We start from the raw sequence: 22,623 nt of genomic DNA, 5'->3' as shown, positions 1-22,623 counted from the left end.
AAATTTTTACAGTGCATAGAAATTCAAGATGATTAAAAAAATAGCCCAGCTTACCTGACAGTCTGTCCAGTGAAGACTAATGGGTACTTCTCAAAAGCCATGGATCCGTCAGTGGGGGGCGGAGCTTTGGACAGAATCAGACCAACCAGCAGTTCTAGAACCAGCTGTCGGTTTACAGCGTCCTCAGTGCAGAAGAGCTGCTCCAGGTACTGCAGCAAACTGGGCAAGAACACCTAGAGAAACACATATCAACATTACAACAGACACAAGTTTATCTTAAAGATGGTTTCACACCACAGTCCGGCTTTCACTGACCTGCTCAAACTGTTTCATGTCAAACATCTCTTTTGTAAATGACAATATGACGTCTCGGTCCATCCCGCTATGGAAGACCTGCATGAGGGACCAGAGAGGAAATGAGGTCGACAAGAAATCAAACAGATAAAGATGGTCAAACGTTTGTGTAAGTGCACACAAAACAAACCTTTTTCACTAGTTCGTGGATGCTCTGGGCAGGCAATGACAGATTCTCCCCCATCAACAGAGACGAAACCACTTGTAAAAGCATTCTGGAGCAGGAGTAGGACAGTCCTGGTGCTTGAACTAGCTTCAGAAGTGTCTAAATACAACAAAAGTGGAGAAAAACATATCAGAGATGCACCAGCACTCAAGAAGAACAGTCTTTAGCCCTATTCGGACAGGACTAGTTTCCCAGGAGGAAGTTAGTGATTTTAATCTCATCCGAATCTGCCATGCCTGTGTTTTTCCTACTGTTCACCTACAAATCACCTACTGTTTTTCGGCTAACTCAACAGTCCTCTGAGAAATCTAATCCTGTCCGAATGCGAATGTCTGTGATTTCTGATGTTGTATTATCCTAATGCTTCTGCTCATGTGTTTTTGACCTAGCTGTGCTACCGGTTTCATTTCATTTCAAAATGAATGGTATCCTATAAAATAAAACTATAAAACTAATAAATCGAGCCAAACCATGGAAACTGCCCATTTTAATATTAGTGTCAGGATAGTAAGAAACTTGTCTAGATTTCTCTGCTCACTTGAAAGTTTATTATATAAACAGCCGCTTCTATAAACTTAATTAAAAGACATGTACATCATACATGATGCACACAAGCACAGCACATGAACTTCTGCAACATCCACGTCTAGAAAACACACACTACCACCAATGTGATAAACACTGAGATGTTAGTCCGTCCGAATTGGTACATGAAAATCACAGATGTCGAGTGATAAGAACTGTAACTCAAACATGTGAAAAACACACACACACCTCACAGACAGACTGTGGTTTTGTAATTTTTGCTCCTTTGCGATGCTCCACAAGTGTGTGGTAGATGTACAGAATCCTCTCCAAGTGTTCATTAGCTTGGTCGGCATCGCTTGTCTCTAACTTTCCAAGAACTTCTTTCAGAGACCCCTGCAACACACACATACACATGCAACACACACACACATATATATAAAGACCATTAAAAGACAAAATATATATATAAATAATAATACTGGATCTTAATATTTTTGTCTGCAATGGGATTGTATAAAAATACTCATTAGTTGAGGTTGCAAAAGAATATTACAGTAATTTATGCAAAATGAAACGTATATATATATATATATATATATATGTATTTATATACACACACACAAATGGTATGTTTTTTTAACGTACAAAGTAATGTTCATGCATACAAGATGCATGTATACAGAAGTGTTTGCTCTCCCTTAAATCAGTTTTAAACGGGTGAATTATTACTAAATATCAAGTAAAAAAAGTGTTTAATTTCAGCTATTTGTGTGCACATCATCATTTGCAGTTATTATTTTAAAACACAAATCATTAATATCAGCTGATTAATCGGTTTGGCTGATGTATAGGTCTATTACAAGCTGTTACTATAGCATCGCATTAACACAACTGAAACGATGACCAATCAGCATCTAGAATGGGAAGAATAACTTTACAAAAAGTGCATAAAACATTAAAGTCCATACTATATGCTTTATCAGACAAACTTCATTTAGAGAAATGAAAAAATGGTTCTCTCACGTTTAAGGAGTCCCACAGGACCATCAGGTGTTCTTTGTCAACATAGTTGGCTGAAGACTCAGCCATGTGGTCCAGAGCTTCTTTGATCGAGTCCCAAGGTAAATCAACATCCTGTCCGACTGCTGGGCCAAGCTTCTTCAGCGCCACCGGAAGAGCCTGACAACAACAGTACTGTTATTCACTGACAAGCCAAATGTTAATTATGTGATGCGTTTGGTTTTCTGTGACATGATCTCACCGTAGAGGCACAGGAGTGGAACATGCCACGGACGCCTCGACACATCTCAAAGATCAGCTGACCGGCTCCTTTGGCTTTCTGAGGATGCTCTGACAGGTTGGAGAACACGAGCGTGAGGAGCACGTCATAATCTGTAACCTTTTGGACATGAGACAGATGCATTAGCTTAAAACAGGACATGATCACACAGAGGACACGATGAAAACAATCCGAAAAGTTAAAGACTCACCTTTCTCATCAAAAAAGAGAAGCTCTCGGCAGCAAAGTTGCGGATGTGATCCTTCTTGTGTGCCAGAAGTTCACTGTAAAGACTGATTTAGAAAAAGTAACACTTTACAATAATGTTGCATTTCTTAACAACATTACCATTTATTAATCTTAATTTAAAAATGTACTAATACATTATTAAAATCAAAAGCCGTATCTGTTAATATTATTTATTTAGTGAACGTCAGCTGACATGAACTAACAATAAACTTGTATTTTTATTAACTACTGATAACAAAGGTGAATGAATACTATAATATTGTCTTGCTTATTGTTAGTTAAAGCACTGACTCTTAACTCTCACCCCCCTTTTTTGAGCATATGTGAAAAGCTTAAATAGTTGTAATTCATAAATGCTTTGGAATACAGACCTAAAGTTGGTCTCTTTTTAAAAAATTGCAAATTATTGCTGAAGTGAAAGACCTTGAATTAATGTGTAAAAAAAAAAGTGTGTTTAATGCAAATCAAATTAATGTAAAAAAAAATGTAATACAAAATATATATTTCACAAAATAATTTGCACTCTAAAATTGCTAGAAAATCAAAGCCATATGTCTAATCAAGTTGTGTTCCAAACTTGGAGTTGATATCACAAAAATTTGAAGTTCCTGTGAGATTTTGTTTCAGCGCTATACCAAAAATAGCCACCGGGTAACACCCACACTCCATTGAATTTTAATGCACTCTGACATTTCTGTCACAATATCACTTCTATCACAAAAATCTGTGGAACCAGGGTTGCCAAGTCTACGGTTTTCCCACAGATTTGGGATACTTTTAAATGGTTGCCACAAGGATCTTTTTAATTTTATTTGGAATAGTCATTAGGCTACTTTTGGGGTGTTTTTGATTGGTCATTGCGCTAGTTTGGGTCTGTTTTTAATTGGCCATTGGGCTAGTTTTGTTTTGCAGACCTGGCAACCCTGAGTGGAACCCTGAGTCTCAGACCTTTCCAACAATATGTGTTTTGTCATTACAAAATAGTGCAGTAAATTTTGTAATGCTTCCGCCCACTGAGGGAGGAGCCTGATAAAAGGTACCATTTTCATGGTAAATGTAATTTCAGAACAGATTTCACAGGATGAATTTTGAGTGTTTAAGCTTTCAATGATACCCTAATTTATGACGATAACTAAAATATGTGATGGGGCAAAAAACTGTGCCAAAAGTCCTGAGACTGACAGTTAACAGGTTAAAAGAGGAGTTCTCAACTCTGGGCCTCGAGATCCACTTTCCTCCAACCTCGATCATACTCACTTGCCTGTAAGGTTTCTAGTAATCCTGAAGACCTTGATTAGCATGTTCAAGTGTGTTTGCTCTAGGTTGGAGCTAAACTCTGCAGGACAGGTGACCTCGAGAACCCCTCGGTTAACTAATTTTAAATGACACCTTCTTGTAAAGTGTTACTACTAACTACACATTATAATTCTATAAACTATGACTGAGAATCCAAACATCCAGCTGAGATCACACAGAATAATCTGGAATATAATCTACTTGGGTTTATTTCTACTACTCACCTGTATATCTTGTCCATATCCTTCACCATCAACCTCCACAGGTATTTGTACAGGTACGACAGACACGTGAAGGCCCATTCCAACACCTCAGGGTCTTGTGTGTCCAGTATAGACGTGATGATGATGAAGAAATCAGAGAAGTGGGGGTAAAAGTCCATCTGGAGGTCCCGAGCCAGTTGAATTACAAGACTGAAAGCAAGTGTGGGGTTAGCATGGCTTTGTTGTTCTGTTTATTTTAAAGAAAGACTGAGAGGAACTTACTCCAGAAGAGGCTGGTAAGCCATGTTGTTCTTCACTGACAGGTGGGTCTTCAGATTCTCCACAATGACATTTTGGTGAAACACCAGCATGTTGAAAGACTGACTCTTGCTTGACACCTCTCGAAAAAACATCACTGTAGAACAGACGATTAGTTTAATACTAATTTAATACAAATCACTTTAATGTCACTACACCATATACATGACAGTACAAGATGTACAGATCACACATTAAATTAACAGTATGTACAATATCCTCAAAATATACAGTGTATTTTGTCATATTATATGGCTACTTACTGAAGTGTTCGGTCAAATTCAAGTCTTTCCATTTTATTAGGGCTTCATAAAAATACGTTTCTACCTCCTGAGAAAATAAGCAGCAGAATTCATCAAAAACTATAATGTTGCTAACAATAAGTTATGTTATCCGATATAAACAAGACTCATACCTCAGCATAACTTCCAGTCCTGTCAATGCGATGAATGACATCAATGTTTACTTTTGCGAGCCTTTCAGAAAACGTGGCAAACTGGAAAATAAAAGATATGGAGATATCTTAACTGAGTGGAAACTTCCTCGCATTACACTAGGGTCCCTAGTCAAGGGGTATATTGAACTTTACAGATGAAAAGGTAATGATTAAAAGCCCATACTTATATCGACCCAATTCAATATGTAAAATTCGTTTCTATATGTTTATGACATAAAACATTGTAATGTATGTCAGACGCATGAGCAAGAGTCTCCAGCATGCGTTGTTCAATAAACTTACGCGAAAAGTGTTTTCTGATTTGTGAGATGGGGGCTTGGCTTTGAGCTTCATTTTGCTGTAGTAAGTCACGACCAAATACAAAAATTAAGAGTATTCCGTGGTTTAAAAAACAAGATGAGTTATCAATTGCTGTGAAATTGTTGATACACATGCCGTATCAGGGAATCGCCATCTTGAATGATGCATTATGGGTAAAAAAATTACTTTTACTGTATTTCAAAAGAAAAGTCTTACTACGTTTAGAAGTGCATTAGGAAAGATCATACCTTGTTTACCAAAAAAACATTTTGTTTTCTTCGTTTATACCAGGGCAGGGATGTTATTATTACAACTGAAACTAAAACTAAAACCATAAAAAAAAAAAAAAACATTTTCGTTGCTTGAGCTAAAATAAAATAAAATACAATATATAAAAAACATATTTTATTTTAGCTACTTGCCAAGGCAACATTTCCTGTTTTATTTAGTTTACCTTGATGTACTAAAAAAATACAAATAAAACTAAACCTGAAATAAAAATTAATAAAAACTATAGACATGTTTAAAAAAAAAAAACTTGACTAAAACCCAACAACATTTTTTAAACTTCAACTGAAATGAAAATGAAAATGGAAAATATAAACATAAAATTGAATATGATTTCAAAATATCAATAAAAACTATATCATCTCTCTGATAGTCCTACTAAAATAACACTTGGTCTACCAAGGGTTTTCAGTTGAATGATGTATAATAATACAGAAATATATATCTAAATTATGAGATAAAAATATAAAAAATACCAAATGTTTTATATATAGACATAGGTACCGAAGTTGTATTACTTTAACCTATACATACAAATATTAATAAGGTTAATAACATTAGGCTGCATTTGTTGTAATAAATAGGGAGTGAATTCTCTTTCTGTGTCTCACACACAAGAATAAAAACATTATCTAATTACTGAGAGAAAAAAAAACCATTCCAGCCCAAATGCTGTAAGTAGGAATGATGAAAATGATACGGGTGGGATGATGACAAGCATGCAGCTCCAGGAACAATCACACTCTCTCTGACTGACCGCACTGCAAAGAGGCTCCTCAGACTCTCATCTCTGACCTAATATCAAGAGATCCTGCTGAAGAAATTCAGACGTGCACCAAGATGTCAAGTGGACCCTCCTTCAGTGTGTGGGACTATGTGGTCTTCACCTTAATGCTGGTCGTCTCAGCAGGCATCGGGGTGTATTACGCCTTCGCCGGAGGAGGTCAGAGCAGCTCCGCAGACTTTCTGGTGGGCGGACGGAGTATGACGGCGGTACCGGTGGCCCTGTCCCTGACGGCCAGCTTCATGTCGGCCATCACCGTTCTGGGGACCCCCGTAGAGGTGTATCAGTACGGAGCCATCTTCATCCTCATCTGCTTTTCTTATGTTCTGATGGTGGCTGTTAGTTCTGAGATCTTCCTGCCAATCTTCTACAGACTGGGTATAACCAGCACCTATGAGGTGAGATGAGAGGAAACTGAACTGGAAGGAAGATTTTGGAAAACTTTTATTGCTGAATTCAGGGTTATTATCGTTAACTAAAACTCAAATTAATTAATTGAAATGGAGCTGGAAAAAAACTAAACTAAATGAAAATTAGAAATGTAAGAAAAATAAATAAATAACAAAAGCACAATTGCTAACAATTTAACTAAAATTAACACAAAAACAAAAAATATAACAATAAATGCTAATTAAATTAATAAAGCTATAATGAAAACTATAATAACAACATTGCTGTTTGGAAAATGGTAACTTTATTGAATATAATAAAGATAAAACATATTAATAATCAAGGTTATTATCATTAACTAACAAAAACATTTCTGGTAATTGAAATAAAGCTGAAATATAATAAAAATGAAATTTTGCACTGACAATTAACTGAAAAAAAGGTTCAATTAAAGCACTAAAATTATGAACTGGATAAAAAAATAAAAATAAAAATTTGAACCTAATTAAACCTAATAAAATGACACAAAAAAAACAATGGAATTACTAAAAATTAACATAAAAATATAAAAATAAAAGCTTATTCAAAATAATATTAAAGCTGAAACAAAAACTAAACTAATATTGGTGCTGATCTAAAATAGTAACTTTATTTAATATAAAAAATATAAAACAAAGTAATGCGAGGAAAATGTGCCAATAATGCATTCATGCATTCAAAAAGCAACTGCAATGTAACTTAATTTTCCCCTCTGTTTGCAGTATCTGGAGATGCGTTACAATAAAGTAATTCGACTTTTTGGGACAGTCCTGTTTATCATTCAGACAGTGAGTGTTTTTCTTGCTATTATCAGTCTCACTAAATCATACAGTAAACTTAATGTAGTTTAGAGTATGTTTCATCTCTTCTCAGGTACTTTACACTGGTCTGGTTATTTATGCTCCAGCATTGGCTTTAAACCAAGGTAAAACCATTATTTCCTAATATAAACAACATTTTGATCATCTAAAGGACCTTTTTCACTATAAACCTTTTGTGCAATGGAAATTATTCATGGAATTATAGATGCCAATAAAGAACCTGTATCTTTTAAGAGTGTAAAGTCGAACTGCATTATTTGTGGAGTGCATGGTGTAACAAGTACGCTTGATAATGTGCAGCACTCTATGGTCAAGTGAACTCTCTCCTCTCTCTCTCTCGTCTCAGTCACAGGAGTGGATCTCTGGGGTGCCGTCATGTCGACTGGAGTCGTCTGCACTCTCTACTGTACATTAGTAAGTTAGTAAAAGAGAACTGCACGAATCTAAAAAAACTGAGAATCATAATTTTTTGTTTTGTTTAAAATTATTAGTAGTATTTTTTAAACAGTTTAAAATGAATGATTCAATGACTCGCTCATAAAGACTTCAATTGTTTCATTACTGGATTTTTGAACGAATCTCTTGAATGAATGATTCAATGACAATTTTTAACAGTCACTTGTCGCCACCTACTGGTGTAACGATGTTATTGATACAATCTTTATTTGAAGTATCAAGTTACTTTCAAAAGGTATTTTACTCTATTTTCATTGATAATATAGATTTTTTTTAATCCTTATCCATAATCCTTATTTACTTTACAAAAACAACTGGAAAAGTCACGGAGTCTTCAAATTTTGTTGTGGACAACTGGGGGCGGAGTGAAAAAGGCTGAAATGCACTGATATAGAACAGTTTCTTTACCTTCGCAGGGCGGTCTGAAGGCGGTGGTGTGGACGGACGTGTTCCAGGTTGGCATCATGTTGGCTGGTCTTTTGGCTGTCATCGTCCAATCAGTGCTTCTGCAGGGCGGGATCTCCACCATCATCAGTGACTCCGCTCAGGGCGGCCGGCTTAACCTATGGGAGTAAGTTGTGACATGACTGACAGGCACAGGAATGCATAATTAAACTCTTTCTCATGTTGTGTCCAATCCTCTCAGCTTCGATCCAAACCCTCTGAGGAGACACACATTCTGGAGCATCACAATAGGTGGGACGTTCCTCTGGACCAGTGTCTATGGCATCAATCAAGCTCAAGTACAGAGATACATATCATGCAAGTCCCTGTTCCATGCCAAAATGTGAGTATTGCACAAAAAATTATTCTCGGATTCACACTGAAAGAGATGCAATGTGTAACTGAATCTTTTTGTGTGTTTGTGTGTTTTTGTCGCTATCCAGGGCCTTATACATTAATTTAGTGTCTCTCTGGGCTATTTCATTATGCTCAGTATTTTGTGGCTTGTGTTTATACTCCGTGTATAAGAACTGTGATCCATGGACAGCAAATAAGGTGTCTGCCCAAGACCAGGTATGCCACAAACCACATGCATCTCAAATGTAATAACATTATAATCTGTGCATGTTATTATTGATGCTATTACCAATCAATATGCAACATCAATGTCTCTGTAATATACAATAAGCTTATGCCATACCTGGTGTTGGACATCCTGAGCGAATACCCTGGTCTGCCAGGACTGTTCGTGGCAGCAGCATATAGTGGCACTTTAAGGTTTGTTCTTTACAGATCACCTTAAAAAAAGTACTTTCATCATTATTTACTTACCCTCATGTCGTTCGAGACCTATATCCTTCTGTAGAAGACAAAAGAAGACATTTAGCAGAATGTCCAAGCAGCTCTTTGCGATATAATGAAAATATGGCTCAAAAAGGACAAAATACCATTAAACTATTTCACTCATGCTTCTAAAATGTTACAATAGTTTTGTTGTGAGGGAACAGAATGAAAATTAAATATAAAATCATAATGAAAACACTCATCATTTGAGTAAAATAGTTGACATGAACTAGCAACGAATACTTGTACAGCATTTATAAATCTTGGTTAATGTTAATTTTAACAAGTTGTATCTGTTAACATTAATTAATGCACTGTGAACTAACATGAACAAGCAATAAAACACACACATATATATATATATATATATATATATAAAAAACTATTGCCCATTGTTAGTTTATGTTAGCTAATGCACACAATCTTTGTTTTAGTGCATTGACTAATGTTAACAAATGAGACCTCACTGTAATGCAAGAATGAAAGGCATGTGGGTGAGTTAAGTGATAATTGCTTTCAACGCCCATACTAAATGCTTCACATTAGCATTTCTTGAGCATGTATTATATTTATTCTCTACAGTACAGTCTCCTCCAGTGTAAATGCTTTGGCTGCGGTAACTATTACAGATCTGATGTGTCCGTACCTCAGTCTGTCAGAGAGACAGCTATCCTGGGCTTCAAAGGGCATAAGTGAGCAAATTCATAATTTATATTCTTCATTTAGAGTTCATTAACAAATAATCAGTGATTCCAACTACTAAACTAGATGATGTTTCCTAATCACAGGTGTGTTTTATGGTGCCGTGTGCATTGGAATGGCTGGTCTTGCATCTTTGATGGGAGGGATGCTACAGGTGGGTTACTGATGAATTATATTTGAAATTTACAGGGCAAATGATGGCATAACCCTAATTCTCCTGTCTGATTGTCCCTCAACAGGCCACTATTAGTATTGTAGGAGTCATTGGCGGACCTCTACTGGGCCTCTTTTCTCTTGGTGTCCTGTTTTCATGCGCCAACACAAAGGTTAGTATGGCTAGATTTTAACCCGATAAACGTCACCCCTCTTTTTTGAACGTAGATCTGAACTTGGCTTGGTTGTAATTTATTAAGTGTTGAAATACAGACGTAGGTTGTTCTCTTTTCAAAGAAGACCCTTCTTTTTTCAATGTGAAAAAACAAAACAAAAAAAAGTTTTAGAAGTATGTTGCAAATATACGGAACTAAACATTTTTATTTTACAATGTTTTACTAAATTATTTGACTCTAAAATTGGTAGAAAATCCAAGCTATATGTATAACCAAGTTGTGTTTCAAATTTGAAGTTGATACCACAAAAGTTGAGCATGCTAAAAAGTTTTAAAATATAATTTCCATGGTAAAGCAATGTCCGAACGTTTAAGCATTTGAATGATACTAATTAATGGTGATTATTAAAATATATGATGGGGAAAAAATGTGGTTTAATGAAGGTAATTTTAAGACTTCTTAAAGTCTTTCCCCCCGGTTTCACAGAGTAGTCCCAGACTAAAATGCATGTTTGAGCTGTTTTAACTGAAAGCAATTTGCACTGGCATATCTTAAAATATGTCAGTGCCATTGTTTTGTCTCAAGATGCACACCAGTAATGTTTTTTTTCAAGGAAATGTTTATAAGAAGCCACTTAAATGTCCTGAACTAAGGCCTAAAACCTTTCTCCTCTGATTTAAGACCTTTTAAGAACTTAATTTGTGTAAGGATGAATTTAGACTAAAGACCTAAAGCAATAAAAATCAAGCTAATGTGCATTTTCTTAATAAAATGCAAAAATATAGTGGTCATTACAATGGAAAGTGTGTCTGTTTTAGGGAGGTTTGGCAGGGCTGCTGTCTGGTTTGGCGCTGTCACTGTGGGTGTGCATTGGAGCACAGATATACCCTCCGCAACCAGAGAACAGCAGGCCGTTGCCTCTGATGACACACGGCTGTAACTTCTCAATGGCACCAGAAGGCACTAACTGGACTGCAAACATGGACGACTTCATAATGAAAGAGAATAATCTACAAAGGTGGGTTGTGAAAATCATTAAGAGTCAAAATCTATTGGCCGATATGTAACGAGATCCATTTCTCAACAGGCCTTTCCTGGCTGATAATTGGTACTCGCTCTCATACCTGTACTTCGGCCCATTGGGGACTGTGACAGTCATCGCCGTAGGGCTTATTATCAGCATTCTTTCGGGTATGAGACATTCCGACATGTGAAGCACTCTGCATAATGCTGTCACTGTTCAGAGTAACTGATGTTTTCTAAATTTGTGTCTCCAAGGGGGCAGACAGACGAAACTGCAGCCTGGACTCCTGCTATCAAAAGAGGACCTCACCTGCTACAAAGCCTACAATGTATTTAAAGAAAAAGTGAGTATACATTTTATTGTGTGTGTGTGTGTATATATGCATCAATTGACATATATACTCACATTATTCCCATAACTTTTTCCATTTTGAATTATTTGCACTAAAAGGTTTCCGGCAGTTCGGGCAAGCTTGACCTGGTGCGGGAGCTGGAGAAATCTTTTGGAAAAACCAACCTCGCTTTCTGTGATGTAGAGTTATCTACTCAAACACTTCCTTAAAACACCATTAAACTGAAAGGTCTTTAAATAAACATACATACATAACTATTAAGAAACATGTCACTTTCATTACAATAAACAGCTAAATGTAACAAAGATGTAGTAATAGTGAAAAAGAAACGTTTATGTCCAAATCTGTTATAGTGCAACACATCAGATACAGATTTTCAAAAACTTCTGAGACACACAGTCTGGCACTTGTGACAGAAAACATCATTGATTAATGCTCTGGTTCGTAATAGCGTTTCTTCATTGCTCTGTATTTCCTGAGGAAGTAAAGTGCCTCGAGTTCTTTGATCACAAATTCTCCACGGTCAATCAGCTTTTGGATTTTCTCAGGATCGGTGACGTCTTTGTTCTTCATGAAAGCGGTTTTAAGACGCTCCCTGAAGTATGTAGAGCCTTTTGGATATTCCCGTCCAAGATACAAAAGCTGCAGAAAATAAATTAATAACCAAAGCAATGGGTAGTCATTATTACAATTTTACACATATTTGTTTATTTTGTGACTCTGCTGCCATGCAATGTTGTGTCTAAAAAAGATGACATTAAGTACCAATATTTCATAAAGATAAGATGTTACAAGAAAGCAGAAGGAAACTGTCAGAAGATGATACTTACATTTTTGTACAATCTGAACACCTCTCCTCTCAGAGGATTAGTCATTTTAACTTCTCTCTTTTGGTCCTGAGAATAAACCTAAAACAGACGAAGAACAAACAATAATACACAACAATATATTATATGCGCAATAGCATGCAACACTCAAGAATGTGGACTGAAATTCCCCTTGCAGTCTATGCATTTATATTGTACGGTTATGGAAGGTTATACGTTAATAAGGTACTAAATGCCGACGTACTGAGGGGAAAACATAATGTCCAGTTGGGTAAGTTTTTCTGTAAGAAATAGGCTGCTTTATTACAGTGTTTGCTCACCTACAAGATCATGACAGAGGTGTTTGCCAGGACGTGCAGGGGAAATGCCATGACATGGATGCTTTTCAAAATAAGTCTGGAGGACCCTGGAAGCGCGGTGGCTGCTTCTCAAAATAAAAGCCAGGTCGCATTTTTCAAAATAAAAGTCATTTATCTCGAATTTATTTTTATTCCGTGTTATGTCTTCAGCAAGAATTTGAGATCACAGGCAACATTATTTAAAAATATTTTTTTATTGCACAATATCCATAAACACCACAATATAATCACTTCCAAAATAGCTTAATCATTCAGACCCAAAAACTGTCCTACATAAACCCCAATCAACATGAGAATATACTTTTCTTACACACCTCTCTTCATATACACAAAATATAAATAGACTTTGGTCCTATTCTTGGAATATTCTCTGCATTAAACCAAATAGTGTCCTGTCATTAAAGAAAACAGTACTTCAGTGTTCCCAACGGTTATCCAGATGAATTGCAGCTCATCTTCCTGTACAGAAGCAAGTAGGCCGTGGCGCTTCTAGAACGGTATACAAAATTGTAATCAAAAACTGGAAGATGTTGCAAAGTGAATAAAGTAATAATTATTTAGCGGGTCTGTGTTTTTGTTGTTCTCTTTAAAAGTATCTGTGACAAGATGACTAGTAGGCTATATAGGTCAAGAATTACCCTTTATATGTGTTCTGCACGTCTGCCCATGTGACCTGAGACAAATGAATGAAAATAATTACTACACCAAAATACATATCAATACAATCTAGTTCAGATCCTTCTGTTTCTAGTCGATCTCTATCTCTTACTGGTTGCACGCAACTGTCATCAGCATAGTACCACGCCTGGTCCTGAGTTGGCCTGAGGAAAGCAGTGTAGTGTCCAAACATAGCATTTCCTAAATGAACTATTACTGCATACAGACTGTAATGCTCATCAGCCCTGGGAGAATCATTCGCAACCTAAAACAAGGATACAACAATTTAAGCATATATACAATTATTATTATGACTATTAATCTTTACAAAATATATACTACACATGCATTTTCCGATTGTCCTGCAGTAAAAATGCCTGTGTTAAAACGATCAGGGAAGGTGACTTCGCTGTAAAGTTTCCTGGTGAAGCCACGATCGTTTCTGAATCTTTTCAAGTGGACACACAGGATCAGAGGCAATGAGACGAGTTTTAGTCCCTACATGACAAAAAAAACAAAACAGAAAATCTAACAATTAACTCAAAAGAGTCATGCATTGTTTCGTGTGCTGAAATTAATTTAAAATCTGGTAGCACTTTATCGTTCATATGTACTTATTATAGGAATTGCAATAACTGGGTAATAACTTGGTACTAACCCTGAACCAAACAAAACCTTAACCCATGTAGCTACCTTGTATTACCCAGTACTTTCTAAGTACACTGTAAGTGCACGCACTGTAAAATAAAGTGCGACCTAAAGTCTTACTTGAAATTGCCATATTACCGCATAAAACAACCAGGAAATATAAATTTATTTTGTTATTATGGAATATTACAGAAATTATGGTAAATGATTAATGATCTGTGCACATCATTTTTTATTATTATTCATGTTCATTCATAATCTTTAATCAGAATAACTTCCCCTCCCTCTTGCATCTCTACTCTTCTCTGATGATGTGTTTCTGTCAATCACATGAGATTGACCAATACCAAACCACAACCATCCAAACAATTCCCAGTGGACAAGATCCAGTCCTGCCCTATATTTTTTTCTTGTTCGAGAAGTTGTTTCACTTGGATATACTGTATGTCAGCATAGAGAAGAAAAGACTATTGCAACTTCCGTTACCTGCTGACATAAAACATTTCTAAACTGTCAAAAATGTACATTACAAAATATTATACAGTTTGATAATGACAAAAAAAAACTTAAAGCACACACATGAGTGGACGGCTGCTTCTGTTCACACTGGTTACAGTGATGCTCCTCACCATTCTCCAGGGTTTGAAGCTGGAAATAAGAGTTTATGCAGCTCTCCTGAAGAACATAAGAACAATACAATGGTATTACTGACGTACTGACAAAACATAATTGATGAATGTTTAACTTGTTTACCAGGGTGTTTTCACTTTCACGGATCGCCAAAGGAAGGCTGAATAGAGAGTTGGGCTCTCGTTGAATGAATGAGCATTTTGAACATTGCACCTGTGTCTCCACCTTTATCTCATAGAGACTGCGGATTTCCTGAGCCTGAAAGGATGAATACATTAACATATAGAAATGAATATTCTCATTTACACAGTTCACACTAAACAACATCTGTACACCTCTATTTTTAATGCAAACCCACCAAGCAAACATCAGGAATCTGTTTCTGGATGAGATTGAGGATAATGTGGAATATTTCATCCGCATCCTGTTGAGTGCCTTCTACAGCACAAAACAGAATACACTGATAAATACACATAAACAGAATGATACTATTTTAATAAGTACAATTTTAGGGTGATATGATGCATACGGCGGATGGCGTGACGGTAGAGGCTGTCCAGGAAGTCTGTGTGCGGAGCAGGATGTGATTTATCCCTCATGGCAAGCAGGGCATTCTTAAACCGCCGTGGGACGTTACTCTGTTCCATCCCATCAGATGGATGCCATCTTTAAATGACAGGCATTTTTTAAAATGATTTAGCATGTCTTAGTATGGCTAGTTTTCAAGTGTGCAGCATAATCAATAGATAATGGAGCTTTACTTGTTCAGTATGTCCAGTAGTTCAGTGGTGGCAGAGAAGGACTGAAGCAGAGAATTAACACAACAGGACAGACTGTAGTTCAAAAGGCCCCTCACTTCTGAAACAACAAATCATATTTAAGATCATTTTGTTCCAGCATTAGTTTCTGCAGTGCATATACTTAAAAAGAAGACTGAGACTGAATTACAGTTCTAAGAACACTTAAATGGTTAGTTCACAAATGAAAACTCATTTATTCACCCTCAAGATGTTCCAAACCTGTATGAATTTCTTTCTTCTGCTGAACACAAAAGAAGATAATTTGAAGAATGTCGGTAACCAAACAGTTGCTGGGCCTTGACTTTCATAGTAAGGAAAAAATACTATGGGTGTCAATGAGGCCCAACTGTTTGATTACAGACATTCTTCAAAATATCTTCTTTTGTGTTCAGCAGAAGAAAGAAATTCATACAGGTTTGGAACATCTTGAGGGTAAATAAATTACGACAGATTTTAATGTTTGTGTGAACTATCCCTTTAAAAGAAAACCCTATTTGCGTTTTTAACAGCAAAACGCGTTCTGTGTGAACCGGCACTTCGTTTACCATTATATGTAATGAAAAAGCACTTTTGAGTGTGGTTTTATGCGAGTTTGCTGTTAGCTCTGCTGACTTACCATAATCCCTGGAATAGCTGTATGATGTGGAGCGGCTGTATAGTCGATAAGCCATTTTACTCCAGAACACTCCCATTCACAGACATAAACAGTATGACAGCTTCTCGGTGGTGGACACAGTTAGCGTTAAACTGCGTATTAGTTTATTTACCTAAATTGAACTAAGCTTAGGCAATATTTACCTCCTCAAGATACTTCAGCTCTCGGTTTACTCGTAGCTTCAGTCAGTCGAGTTTCAGACATAAACGACTGATTTTACTTTCAGTTTCAATTCACGCGTCAGTTTCTGTCAGTCACAATACGAAACTAAAACGCAGTCTACAATACATGATTAGGCAATATTTTAAAACAACTTTTGTTAACAGTTTACAATAAGGTCTTATTAATGTTAGTTAACTAACAATAAATAACGAACTATATATATACGTCACAGTATTTATCCGTTTAGTTCACACACTAGCTCATAAAAATACAATTATTTCATGTCAGCTCATTTTAAATAATATTAACAGATGCACATTTAGATTTTAATATTAGTAATGTTTACATTTATATTAACTAAGGTTAATTAATGCTTTAGAATTATTTTCATTGCTAGTTCATGTCAATGTAGTTAACTAAAGTGAACAAATGGAACCTCATTGGTAAAGTGTTACCCAACTTTTATTTTATTATTAACAAACATTAATCACTATTACATTTTTAAAATCAATATCAGTAAATTCTAATACACATTTTTAGATATAGGCTATTTATAGTTTAATATACATAAACCTCTTATTCTTAATTAAATTAAATAACATTTTAAAAGTACATATTAATCAACTTTTAATTAGCAGTTTCTTAAGTCTTAAACGTGACTATATATTCACTAAAGATGCATGTACAAGTAGATGCACAGGAACTCATATTCACATATACATTTTATTAAATAATTAAATTACATGTGATCTGCATTAAATATTTCTCTAAAGGCTATCAGCACTATCTTTGATATAATTCATTGATTTATCTGTAATATAACTATATTCACCAACAAATTGAGCAAACACAGGATCTATAAAGTATTACAATTTTGGATGGCAACATTTCAACAGTTCAACTCCAGTAACTCTAACTTCTGTTGTTGGCTCTGTAATAAGGTCCAAACATGGTGTTCCACGTCTGCTGAAGGAGTCTATGCAGCCGGAGCAGCCATGGGAAAGCTGAGGGAAGAGCTGAGAGCAGAGCATTATTTCAGAACACGCTTTAGTCAGTCATTATCAGAGTAATTATTAAGAGTGCACTGCATAAAGAGAGGTCTCTTACCTGGGTCTACACGGATGAGAAGAAGATACAGCAGCATTAAAGCCAGAAAAACTCTTTGCAGGGAGATGGATCTAATTCTCACACTGGCTACTGAGAGACCTCTGTATAACAGCCTCATTATAGAGTTCAGTCGCTGGTTTGATCTCTCTGTCAATAACACATTGTTGAATCCATTATTTGCAAGAATATTCTACAATAAAATTTGTTAGATATATAGCATTTTGACTCCAAAATAAATAAATAAATGTAAGTCACCTTTTTCTGAAGCACTAGTTGTTGCCACCACTGGTACAGATTCAGGATTTGAATTGGACGATGCTGCATTTTTCTCATCGTGAATGTCTACTAAACTACAGACTGCTTGTCTCTGTTCACCACTGAATGCCACCCGACCCACATCGCTCTCCAGCATTTCCAGAGCTTCAGTGGTGTGACCCATCGGAACCAGTATGTGGAGAAAATACAGCTCAGCCACAGTGCTGAAGCCTGATTGGGTCATGTTACCGGAGCAGTGCAGCCAATCACAGACCGCATCCTTCATTACAGCCTGTTCACCCACTTTCACATAGAGAAGAATGCTGTGAAGCACAGGTAATCTACATTAGGTGTTATCTAGTGGTACTTCACCCACATTCAAACTGCTATTTAATGTTATTTGTGAGATTAAATGGCAGAATCTTCTTACCACATTTGAATAATCTTGGCAGGGATTTTCTCTGTTTCTCCATACTGCTGCAAAACCCATGACAGAACTCCACGCCACTGATTGAGCTCAGCCAGTGCTTGAATCCCCACTATTGTCAAAGCTGCTTTCAGCTCTGCATACTTGAAGCTGTGGGGACAAAAATGTAGTATGAGATTAAAGATGGTAAATTAATAGTGTTGATAGCTGTTAACAGTCAGTTTAACTCCCCAGCAGACAGCAGTGCTGGCTATGTAATCAGATTCCAAAAATTAAGTACTTGTAATTAGATTATATTACATTTTAAAACATTAGTATCTAATCAACTCCTGACAAACACATTAATTATAATTTGAATAATCACTCAGTGAGTAATTTAACCATGTATTACTGTATTTTGTCTTTCAAACACATCAAAAAAATTCATATTTACATGAAATGCAGGGATTCCCCAACTTTTTTTGTCAGCTGAACCTCTTATTAAGCTAACCTAATACATTTACATGAATTACCCCCTGATATTTTTCAAATTAATATGTTAGGTCAATAATAAAATCAAGTTCACGGTTCTCTGATATCGGTTAATGGTCTCATGACAAACAGGTAAACCAAAAAAGCAAGTGTTTGTAAGTGTTTTATTTTCCCCCCTGCAGTTCCATCATGAACCCAGTCTGGGAAACCTTGAAGGAATGTAATATTTAACGCACATAATTTGGTTGATAACAAAGAATGTAATATATTTTTAAACCAATATGGTAGGCTACAAGCTTCTCTTACTCAAAATGAATGTGATAAGGTCAAAAAGTAATTTAAAAGTAGTCAGATTATATTACCTGGTTTAAATGTGTAATGTAATGGATTACGTTACTAACAATATTTTTTGTTTTGTAACGTTAATTTTGGAATCAGTACTACAATTTGTAAGGACCGTCATCTACTCAGTACTGCTCACCAGTTGTCCTCCTGTTCTGCAGAATAGCCCAAACTCTCAAGCCCTTTCTCGCATGTGTCCAGAGCAGCCTGAAAGTCTTTCTTTACCATTAAATATTCAACGGCAGCGTCCACCGGAGAGGCAAAAGGACACGCAGGTGGGCTGACCAGCCGAACCGAGGCCGAACCACGACCGCCCGCCAGAGACACGGACGAACTGCTCCTCATAACGGACTGCTATTGAGCTTTTAGTGCATTACAGACTTAATATCGAAGAAATAATTTGGAATAATCAAAACTCAACTCTCAATGCCATTAATTCATTTAAATACTACACGTGGATCATATCCAGTCTGTAAACAAAAACAGTTACACAGCGCCACTTCCGCAATAGAGGACTTGGAAAATGCCCGTCAAATTAAAAGTTACAAAAGTTAAAAGTCGACAAAAAAAAATAAAAAAAATAATAATAATAATAATAGCGAATAAATAATAATAATAATAATAATAAACGATTTTTAAAAAATACATGAAGTCTATCTTTTAATTCAAGTTGTCATGACATGGGTATTTTAAAATTATTTTAATATATTCCAGGAGGTTCACTTATGTTAACCTTCATTTGGACTGTCTGAAATGATCCGTTTTTAAGGCATGGCTCCTTCACACCAACTTGCTATTGTAGGTGAGTGTTTTGAAAATATCCATATTAAACCATAATTTAAAGATAAAGCATTATGAAATAATTTACTTACGGTTTGTGATGCAGCTTCTGTCAGATCCAATGCAGTTTCATCTTTCAATTTTATTTTTTTTTCCCAAATTCTCCATTACACTGTGCCTTGTTTACAAAACAAAATGCTCCGTGCAATCCAGGAAGCAATTAAAATAAACCATCCACTTGTTTCTGATGCTGGGATTCTTGTGAAGTCTGTACTGACACAAACAAGCGGTTTAACCTGTAAAAGCAAAAGCAAATGTTCTTTCATTCATCCATTTGTCCTGTCAACAGACTCAAGAGGGTGAAGCATGTCAGAAACTGAACGTGCATCTGTATACTGCATCCGGTGTAGACAGCGTCAGTCGTTGTAATAGGTTATATTTGATTTTAAAGTGACAACGCTCATATCCAGTGTAGATAAATGTCATGTTAAGCGACTGAATGCCAGTGGGTGATGATGTATAACTATTCATCAATGTCTTGCTCTGGAGGCAGTCATATGCAAATGTGTTTGACGTCATGGATCCCTCACTATCAAAACCAGCCATTTATTTATCTTAATTAAATAAATGCTTTGTTTATAATAAAGACATTTTATGCTATTAAACTTGCAGGATGTTTTAATGGTATGAAGTTGGTCAAAAGTTCAAGGTACATTTGATTTCTTATGTCATGACCCCTTTAAATGTCAAGACTGTGAAATATCACAAATGGATGCATGGTAAATATGTAGACCAATTTTTATTTTATTTTTATGTATCTGATATTTTACTAATTTGTTAGACATTTTAGAAATAACATTTTTGACTTTCTCCTTTAACAAAAATATTGATAATATAAAAATATTGAAGATTATTCTTGCACACACAAATGTATACAAATGCCATTTGGAAAATAAACGTATGTAAATAATACACTGATGTCCAAAAGAATACAAAGGTGCTTCCATTAAATAAGGCTGGGGATTACATCTTTAATTCTTCACTTCTAAAGTGTCCATATATTAAATTATCACATTTGTAAGTCACGATTTCCCAAATCTTATCAACTCAGTATTGACAACAAAACAAATAAAAAAAATGTTACTATTTCGGTTGGTCTCATGGTCTATCTTCACTCATTGGCAATTTCTGGATCTGTCAGAAGAAGCTGACCTCTGTCAATCAATAATTTCATCAGTCCTTTCCTTCGTCTCCATGTTACCCTCAGCCCATAGTCTTTCTCAGGCGTGTCCTTCACCAGGATGCTTGTGTTCTCGGTTCGTGGAGGAGTTTTTGCCTGATCTGAGGAGAAAAGGAGATGTTGAACATTGGTTGAAGAAGTGCTGGAAAAGTGTGGCATTTCTGGCGTCTCTACATTTGGTGGTTCTGGAACTGTGCTTGTGTTGGGTGTGTGAATGGAATCTTTATTCATTCCATGTCCATTTTTACGGAATGAAACGCATGTACGCCTGGAGGTAGCAGATGTAATACGTCCAGCCATCGTCCTCTCCACCCCTTTTCGAGAAAACTGAGTTCTTCTTGAGGTTTCTTGAAGTTCCTTTTGACGACTGTCTGAAGAAACGAGCCTATCATTCTTCGTCCACGAACTATTAAGGTTTTCACGGCCTGTGGTTGCATCAAAGGACAAGGGAGTATATTTGCAGCCCCTTCTTTTTCTAGCCGGAGGTAAACCCAAAATTGACACCTTGTTTGTGATTTTCGTAGCTGCCTGGTTAGCTCTCTTCCCTCGACTAACCGTTGTGGTATCAAGTGAATTAAACTGTGGAGACACCTATAAACAAAGAATATGCATCAGTTTATACAAAAAAGTCTTCACTCAACACATAACATAAAAGTAAGGGTTGCAAAGCATGCACATACCCAAGAGGTACATGGTGCACCACTTTGCTGTTGTTTTTCAGATATAAATGACCTGGGATGAATGGCACTCCGTGGTTGTGGTCCATATTCATGCTTTGGTCCATTGATGGGCGCCTCCACAAACAACAGCTGAGACTTGTGCGGGTTCAACAGTCTCTTCTTATGTGAAGTGCGTGGCATTAGAAGACATGATATGCTGCATTAAAATGAAAACAATATCACATGAGGCAGAGAAAACTACTAACGTTACTAGCAGTACTACTGTTCTGACAGTGCGACTCAATGTGTCAAGCAGGGAGACACCTTGTAAGACAGATATTGACTAATAATAAAACATGTAGGGGCCTTAATACTCGTGCAAAACGTCTTATTTAATCTTATTAGCATGTTATCATATGTTTCATGCATTGTCCCTCGACATACAGTCAATGATGGTGGTTGCAATACTTTGAACTATAGAGAAAGTTCGCACGTGGATAAAGTACATGGCATGCAATGAAACCTTAGACGATACTCACGCATCGCTTTGTATTTCTTCTTCTCATTCGCATTGTATTTTCTCTTTGGACCATGTAAATTTGACAAAGAGATTGATAAACCGTCTTCGTGTTTGTGGGGAAAGTCCATCCCCCATTCACACAGTCCTGTCCCTCCAACAGAAGAACTAGAAGTGTCTTGAATGTTAGCTAGCCTAATAATGGAATACCACAAGAGGCGGGACTTAGTGGCCCGGATGTTGTTTTGATTGGTCAAATAGGATGAGTCCAAATAGTATTTAGTATATTTAAATTCTTTATTGTGGGCTTTTTTAAATGTCCATTATTATTTTAATCAGTGTGTAAAATATTGACCAGACCTACGAAATATGAATCAGATATGACCAGAAATAGATCAGACTACATAAACTGTGTTACTTTTCTCAGCGGATCAATCACATTCGTTTGTGATTATTGAATTAGGC

General features: G+C 36.3%; 6 protein-coding genes across 13 annotated transcripts in view; 1 reads left to right on the top strand and 5 right to left on the bottom strand.

Annotated features, from left to right (window-relative positions):
* The window catches only part of utp20 (UTP20 small subunit processome component), a 35,649-nt gene extending 29,196 nt beyond the window's left edge, over positions 1–6,453 (bottom strand). The window contains exons 1-12 of one of the 2 annotated variants that reach the window (XM_084406434.1): positions 6,326–6,453; positions 4,809–4,889; positions 4,657–4,723; positions 4,358–4,490; positions 4,097–4,285; positions 2,539–2,620; positions 2,310–2,447; positions 2,072–2,227; positions 1,295–1,441; positions 485–619; positions 316–393; positions 55–233 (exon numbers count right to left, since the gene is read on the bottom strand). In XM_084406434.1, coding sequence (XP_084262560.1) covers positions 55–233; positions 316–393; positions 485–619; positions 1,295–1,441; positions 2,072–2,227; positions 2,310–2,447; positions 2,539–2,620; positions 4,097–4,285; positions 4,358–4,490; positions 4,657–4,723; positions 4,809–4,889; positions 6,326–6,352 — 1,412 coding nt within the window. In that variant the 5' untranslated portion in view covers positions 6,353–6,453. Of the gene's footprint in view, positions 1–54; positions 234–315; positions 394–484; positions 620–1,294; positions 1,442–2,071; positions 2,228–2,309; positions 2,448–2,538; positions 2,621–4,096; positions 4,286–4,357; positions 4,491–4,656; positions 4,724–4,808; positions 4,890–5,132; positions 5,312–6,325 lie in introns of those variants that run through there. The other variant, XM_084406433.1, reaches the window with a different exon arrangement.
* slc5a8 (solute carrier family 5 member 8) lies at positions 6,146–11,831 on the top strand (the record flags this gene model as incomplete). Its single annotated transcript, XM_084406441.1, has 15 exons — positions 6,146–6,620; positions 7,374–7,439; positions 7,525–7,576; positions 7,819–7,886; positions 8,345–8,499; positions 8,575–8,715; positions 8,816–8,945; positions 9,061–9,149; positions 9,798–9,907; positions 10,004–10,071; positions 10,157–10,243; positions 11,065–11,264; positions 11,334–11,437; positions 11,525–11,613; positions 11,721–11,831. The coding sequence occupies exons 1-15, from the start codon at positions 6,279–6,281 to the stop codon at positions 11,829–11,831; spliced, it is 1,812 nt and encodes a 603-aa protein (XP_084262567.1). The 5' UTR covers positions 6,146–6,278.
* A 103-nt stretch (positions 11,832–11,934) lies between these two features.
* lyrm5a (LYR motif containing 5a) lies at positions 11,935–12,867 on the bottom strand. Of its 3 annotated transcripts, none has more exons than XM_084406438.1 (3): positions 12,770–12,867; positions 12,453–12,530; positions 11,935–12,264 (listed from the first exon to the last, which is right to left on the bottom strand). In XM_084406438.1, exons 2-3 carry the CDS (start codon positions 12,495–12,497, stop codon positions 12,052–12,054), a joined length of 258 nt encoding a protein of 85 aa, XP_084262564.1. In that variant the 5' UTR covers positions 12,498–12,530; positions 12,770–12,867; the 3' UTR covers positions 11,935–12,051. The 3 variants fall into 3 exon arrangements, with proteins under 3 accessions (XP_084262564.1, XP_084262565.1, XP_084262566.1); XM_084406439.1 differs by having other exon boundaries at positions 12,774–12,828; XM_084406440.1 differs by lacking the exon at positions 12,770–12,867 and adding an exon at positions 12,694–12,751.
* Positions 12,868–12,983: 116 nt separating this feature from the next.
* On the bottom strand, positions 12,984–16,437 carry usp18 (ubiquitin specific peptidase 18). 4 transcript variants are annotated; one of them, XM_084406479.1, is made up of 10 exons: positions 16,160–16,437; positions 15,505–15,601; positions 15,273–15,409; positions 15,102–15,181; positions 14,867–15,001; positions 14,693–14,788; positions 13,814–13,963; positions 13,578–13,730; positions 13,447–13,481; positions 12,984–13,297 (listed from the first exon to the last, which is right to left on the bottom strand). In XM_084406479.1, exons 1-10 carry the CDS (start codon positions 16,233–16,235, stop codon positions 13,240–13,242), a joined length of 1,017 nt encoding a protein of 338 aa, XP_084262605.1. In that variant the 5' UTR covers positions 16,236–16,437; the 3' UTR covers positions 12,984–13,239. The 4 variants fall into 4 exon arrangements, with proteins under 4 accessions (XP_084262605.1, XP_084262606.1, XP_084262603.1 ...); XM_084406480.1 differs by having other exon boundaries at positions 15,505–15,598; positions 16,160–16,400; XM_084406477.1 differs by having other exon boundaries at positions 13,100–13,297; positions 13,447–13,730; positions 16,160–16,433.
* A 632-nt stretch (positions 16,438–17,069) lies between these two features.
* On the bottom strand, positions 17,070–19,471 carry pex26 (peroxisomal biogenesis factor 26). The gene is made up of 5 exons (XM_084407893.1): positions 19,102–19,471; positions 18,153–18,299; positions 17,723–18,045; positions 17,468–17,614; positions 17,070–17,376 (listed from the first exon to the last, which is right to left on the bottom strand). The coding sequence occupies exons 1-5, from the start codon at positions 19,305–19,307 to the stop codon at positions 17,273–17,275; spliced, it is 927 nt and encodes a 308-aa protein (XP_084264019.1). The 5' UTR covers positions 19,308–19,471; the 3' UTR covers positions 17,070–17,272.
* Positions 19,472–19,896: 425 nt separating this feature from the next.
* rhno1 (RAD9-HUS1-RAD1 interacting nuclear orphan 1) lies at positions 19,897–22,330 on the bottom strand. 2 transcript variants are annotated; one of them, XM_084407895.1, is made up of 4 exons: positions 22,181–22,330; positions 21,663–21,858; positions 20,955–21,573; positions 19,897–20,038 (listed from the first exon to the last, which is right to left on the bottom strand). In XM_084407895.1, the coding sequence occupies exons 2-4, from the start codon at positions 21,840–21,842 to the stop codon at positions 20,034–20,036; spliced, it is 804 nt and encodes a 267-aa protein (XP_084264021.1). In that variant the 5' UTR covers positions 21,843–21,858; positions 22,181–22,330; the 3' UTR covers positions 19,897–20,033. The 2 variants fall into 2 exon arrangements, with proteins under 2 accessions (XP_084264021.1, XP_084264020.1); XM_084407894.1 differs by lacking the exon at positions 19,897–20,038 and having other exon boundaries at positions 20,754–21,573.
* Positions 22,331–22,623: the final 293 nt, after the last annotated feature.

The sequence above is a fragment of the Rutilus rutilus genome (genome assembly GCF_951802725.1).
Source record: "Rutilus rutilus genome assembly, chromosome: 4".
Lineage (NCBI taxonomy): Eukaryota > Metazoa > Chordata > Actinopteri > Cypriniformes > Leuciscidae > Rutilus > Rutilus rutilus.
Note: the sequence above shows the minus strand (reverse complement) of the source record. Positions and strands in the feature narration are given on the sequence as shown.